This window comes from Sinocyclocheilus rhinocerous, unplaced genomic scaffold (genome assembly GCF_001515625.1).
Source record: "Sinocyclocheilus rhinocerous isolate Xijiao unplaced genomic scaffold, SAMN03320098_v1.1 scaffold1937, whole genome shotgun sequence".
NCBI lineage: Eukaryota > Metazoa > Chordata > Actinopteri > Cypriniformes > Cyprinidae > Sinocyclocheilus > Sinocyclocheilus rhinocerous.
Window position 1 is genome coordinate 313,708 of NW_015626386.1, and position 5,078 is coordinate 318,785.

Genomic DNA, 5,078 nt, shown 5'->3' on the forward strand with positions numbered 1-5,078 from the left:
TAAACAAATAAAATCAAATGAAATAAAACGGTTTTTATATTTTATTTGATTTCAAACTACAAAAAATTAATTGTTTTAATTTTAATTTTAGTTAACTATAATAACTCTGATTCTAAGGGAAAATGATTTTGTTCTGTCCCCATTGGCAGATATTTTGGTAACACTTTACAATATTTGTTAACGCTAGTTACATTAGTTAACATAAACTAACAATGACAAATACTTCTAAAGCATTTATTCATCTTAGTTCATGTTGATTCCAACATTTATTAAAATCAAAAGTTATATCTATTAATGTTATTTAATGGACCTGAGCTAACATAGACTAACAATGAACAGTTGTATTTTTATTAACTAACAAAGATTAACAAATTCTGTAACAATGTCTTGCTGGTTATTAGTTAATGCATTAAATATAGTTAACAAACGGAACCTTATTGTAAAGTGTTAGATATTTTTTTCTTGTTCTAAGCAAAAACGTACTTAAATTTTGTTACATTTTTCAGAAAACAGGACTTCTTATCTTAATGTCATTTCTCAAGTAAATGTGTCTTGATTTAAGAATGTTTAGAAATTTGCACTGAAAAACAAGACAAAAATACTGAGTAAGAATCTTTTTTTTTTGCAGTGTAAGAACAGATTGGTTGGGATCTCAAATGAAAGCATCTGTTGGGACATTAAAACTGCTTTCCACTGTTCAACATGCACTTAATGTGCTGATGCTTTATTGTGCACTTTAGTATGCACTAATAGTGCACTAAAAAAGTGCATACTAAAATTCTATAGCATGCACTAATGCTGTAGTGTGCATTTTAGCAAACACACTGAGTGCTTCAGCTTTTGTTAGCTTGATTCTGCGCGTCTGGGTTTTCCTGTTCGGCCGCCCGTGGGCAGTTGGAGCTGGATTTGCTCCGGCTGGGGTCCGTGTTCTGCTTGCACCCCACCGCGCCGTCCCGCACCAAACACCCGCACACGAGCCTGTAAAACGCCCGGCGCATCTCCCTGCTGGCCAGCGTGTAGATGACGGGGTTCATGGCGGAATTCAATACGGCCAGCACGATGAACCAATCAGCTTTGAGCAGAACCGGGCACGTTTTGGTCCCGCAGGCCACGTCGACGAGGAGCAGCACGAAGATGGGCGTCCAGCAGGCGATGAAGACGCCCACCACGATGCTGACGGTGCGCAGGAGGGCCATGGAGTGCTCGCAGTTGCTGTGCTTGGTGACTTTGCGGCTGCTGCTCTTGACCAGGGCGTAAATGCGGGCGTAGAGGACGGAGATGGCCAGCAGGAGCGAGATGAAGATGGTGATGCAGAACGCGACGTAGCTCTTGCTGTAAAGAGGTAAGATGGTGGAGCACTGAGGAAGATCCTCCAGACAGTTCCAGCCTAAAATAGGCAGCGCTCCCAGTGTGATCGCGATCAGCCAGCACGTTCCTATGAGCAGAAACACCCGATAGTTTTTGCTTGCATCATAAGGCCTCATTTTGATCATAGTAAGGTGGCGTTCGATCGCAATCGCCAGTAGGCTGAAAATAGACGCGCCTAATGCGACAAACATACTCCCTTCTCGAACAAACCACTCGGCCGGAGACAAGTGTAGCGTCCACTGTCCTGACATCAGCAGGTTGACTATATAAGTCACGCCGGCTAACAAGTCGCACAAAGCCAGGTTGGCGATAAAAAAGTACATCCGGTTATGAAATTTGTGGTTTTGCCAGATGGCCACCAGGATGTGCTTTAAAGACAGCTACTATAATGACACCATGATCCAGTCAGATCTGGATTTTGTTTCACTCAAATATGTTTCATGAAAACTTGACTTCAACACATGCTGGAACATTTGAGATGCGTTTCAAGTCACAATAAAGAATTAATTAAGGATAAATGATCCTTGTAGTTGTACAAAAATATGGTGCCACTACATATATACACTAAGTAGTGTGTATATATATGGTATTTCAAGGTACTGTAAAATACTCATCAAAAGTTTGGGGTCTGTATTTTTTAATGTTTTTGAAATGCGTCTCTTTATGCTCACCAAGGCTGCATTTATTTGATTAAAAATACTGTAAAAATTGTGAAATATTATTACAATTTAAAATATCAGTTTTTTATTAGAATATATTGTAGAATGTAATTTATTTCTGTGATCAAAGCTGAATTTTCAGCATCATTACTCCAGTCTTCAGTGTCACATGATCCTTCAGAAATAATTCTCATATTCTGATTTGCTGCTCAAGAAACTATTATTATCAATGTTGAAAAAAAAAATTATTTTGTGGAAACCCTTTTTTTTTTAGAAGTCTTTGATGAATAGAAAGTTCAAAAGAACAGCATTTATTTGAAATAGAAATCTTTTTGAACATTATAAAAGTCTCTACTCTCACTTTTGATCGATTGAATGCATCCTTGCTGTATTACTTTCTTTCAAAAATTTATCTTACAGACCCCAAACGTTTGCACAGTAGCGTTTTTCAAAGAAAACCATGGTACTACCCACTTAGAAAGTCCATCTTAAACTTGCAGTTGCTTCTTGGAGTACAGCAGCTGGTTTAAACTGGTCATTAGCTGGTTAAGGTTCCTGTGGCTCAGTGGTAGAGCATTGCGTTAGCAGCGCAGAGGTCGTGGGTTTAATTCCCAGAGAACACACATACTGATAAAAAATGTATAGCCTGAATGCACTGTAAGTCGCTAAAGCGTCTGCTAAATGCATACATTTATTTATTTATTTATTTAAATTTAAGGTGGACATGGTGGGTGGTTAACCAGCGACTGACCAGCTATTATGCTTTATATTAATAACACATTCACCATCATCTAAATTTTCCAACAGGCCACTTTATATTAGAGTAATATAACATGCATTGCATGCACATATAGTTTTTAATATATGCAGAGCTGGGTAGATTACTTACAAATAGTAGTCCGTTACTGATTCCAAATTACATGACAAAAATTGTAGCTAGTAACGTAATCTATTACATTTTAGGTAACATAATCAGACTACTTTTTGAATACTTTTGACCTTACTCTTTCATCACATTGATTTAAATAGGATAATCAAGAGCAAAACAAAGAAGTACAAAACGAGGATTTGTAAAGAAAAATGACGGAGGATTTCAAAATAAGCCAAGAGGAGACTGGATAAAGTAAGGGAACTTTGCTTCCTTTGCTCCGGTAAACAAAACTACACCTACGTCCAACACCATCCGCTGGAACGCCATGACAGTTAGCAGAAGCTAGAGATTACGGTTTATAAAGTTTTAACCATATGGAGATTTTTCTTACAAAAACAGGAGGCCGTTATTCATGCCCCGGAGCCGTTTGGAGCACTTTTTATGATGGATGGACACTGTTTATTGGACTTTTATTGAACTATTGAATCTCAACACCCATTCACTGGCATTATAAAGCTTGGAAGTGCCAGGACATTTTTTTAAATAACTCCGATTGGACTCGTCTGAAAGAAGAAAGTCATAAATACCTAGGATGGCTTGAGGGTGAGTAAATCATGGGGTAATTTTTATTTATGGTTGAACTTTCCTTTAATTAAGAAAATATTTATTTTAAAATCTCAGCGGGACTTCAAGTAAATACATTAAGTGAAAGAGGTTCAGATGACAAAAAAGATTGGGAATGCCTGCATAACATGAATTTTAATGTGTTTGAAAGACAAAAGCCTTCCAAAGACACATGGTTAAATAACCCACCTGGGAGATAATTCAAATTAACATTAATGAACACTTCTTAAACCTGAAATGATTTTTGTAAATCCAGTGGTCAAGTGCTGTGTAGCCGCCTGACTGATGACTGATCTCTGTGTGAATGTCCACAAAACTGGAAGACTTTCCAAGTGTATGTAAGCATAGGCTATTTTAGAAAGGAAAATTCAAAAGATGAAAAGAGGAATTAGGGAAAATCAATAAATTATTGCAGCTGTGTGAATAATATGTAATCCATAAAAAAGCAACTGTAGTCTGATTACGGGTATTTTAAAATGTAATTTAATCTCATTTTTGGATTCTGATTACGCGATCCAGATCACATCTCATCAGTTACTACCCAGCTCTGACTGCATGAGCCAGAATAATTCGACGCACAAAACTTACTCTGTCGTTTGCATTGAACTTGCTGTGGTGCGCATGATTGCAGATTGAATGACAATCATTTAAAAACCAGCATAACAAAATATAATTCCCATCAAATCTGAGCATCGCGTAAAATGTGTATTTAAATCTCTGACACGCATTTCGTCTTTGATTACTCACCATCAGATATCACGAACCGCAGAGTTTCTTCACTGAGACCCATTCGTGTCGTGCTTTGTTCAAATAGGAGCTGTTATATTTCCATCTTTACCGTGCAGAAGTTCAGACTCGCGCGCGCAATGGAAGAAAGTCCTTTCTCGCAGTGCTGCTCTTTTCCTGCGGTGTCTGAGACAGTCAGTCCAGCCCACCACACACCTCCCACCGTCTGGAGCAGCACAGCAGTTCTGACACACTGTATTCAATAGCAAACGAGAAACAATTGGGCTTTTTGCATTATTATGGCATATTTAGCTGCCCCTTATTTCAGAAGAAGCGAAAAGTAGGATAAACGTGTAACATACAAATGTTAAAGATGAACAAACTGCTTATAGGTTCAATAGCCTACTTTTAACAGCGGCTCTGAAAAAAATCTAGTTCTTTTACTGTTTCTATCTTTTGTTTTCTTCGCTTAAATCCATATAAATACTTTATTTGATTCAATAAATAAAAAGTTTAATTGGTCAAACCAGTGTTCAAAACATGGTTATGGCCTTGGATTATCTGTTTTACACTTTTGAAAAGTACTAGAGATGCATTTTTATGTAGTTTTTTATGTTCTTTTTACTTATTATGTTATTATTACTGTAAATACCGGTTTCATTCAAGATGACATACGAGGATACGTTTCAATTATTTTCTGTGGTAATCAACAACAACTGGATCATAATGGAGCTTAAGTTGTATTTATTATGGAATATTATTTTGGTGACAATTCTGGCATTTCTTTGCCTTAAATATATATTTAGGCTATTTATGTTTCAAATAAAATT

The 5,078-nt window shown here is 37.0% G+C and overlaps 1 protein-coding gene across 1 annotated transcript; it reads right to left on the reverse strand.

Moving 5' to 3' along the window:
* Positions 1–648: 648 nt before the first annotated feature.
* Positions 649–3,225, reverse strand: LOC107713613 (sphingosine 1-phosphate receptor 3-like). The gene is made up of 2 exons (XM_016519187.1): positions 3,199–3,225; positions 649–1,736 (listed from the first exon to the last, which is right to left on the reverse strand). Exons 1-2 carry the CDS (start codon positions 3,223–3,225, stop codon positions 834–836), a joined length of 930 nt encoding a protein of 309 aa, XP_016374673.1. The 3' UTR covers positions 649–833.
* Positions 3,226–5,078: the final 1,853 nt, after the last annotated feature.

What these genes read in the sequence shown, in the direction of transcription:
- LOC107713613 (XM_016519187.1), bottom strand. Translation starts at nt 3,225, where the DNA reads ATGGCGTTCCAGCGGATGGTGTTGGAC. An exon ending in TCCAGCGGATGGTGTTGGAC is followed by an intron (nt 1,737 to 3,198) that starts GTAGGTGTAGTT and finishes CTGTCTTTAAAG; the next exon opens with CACATCCTGGTGGCCATCTG.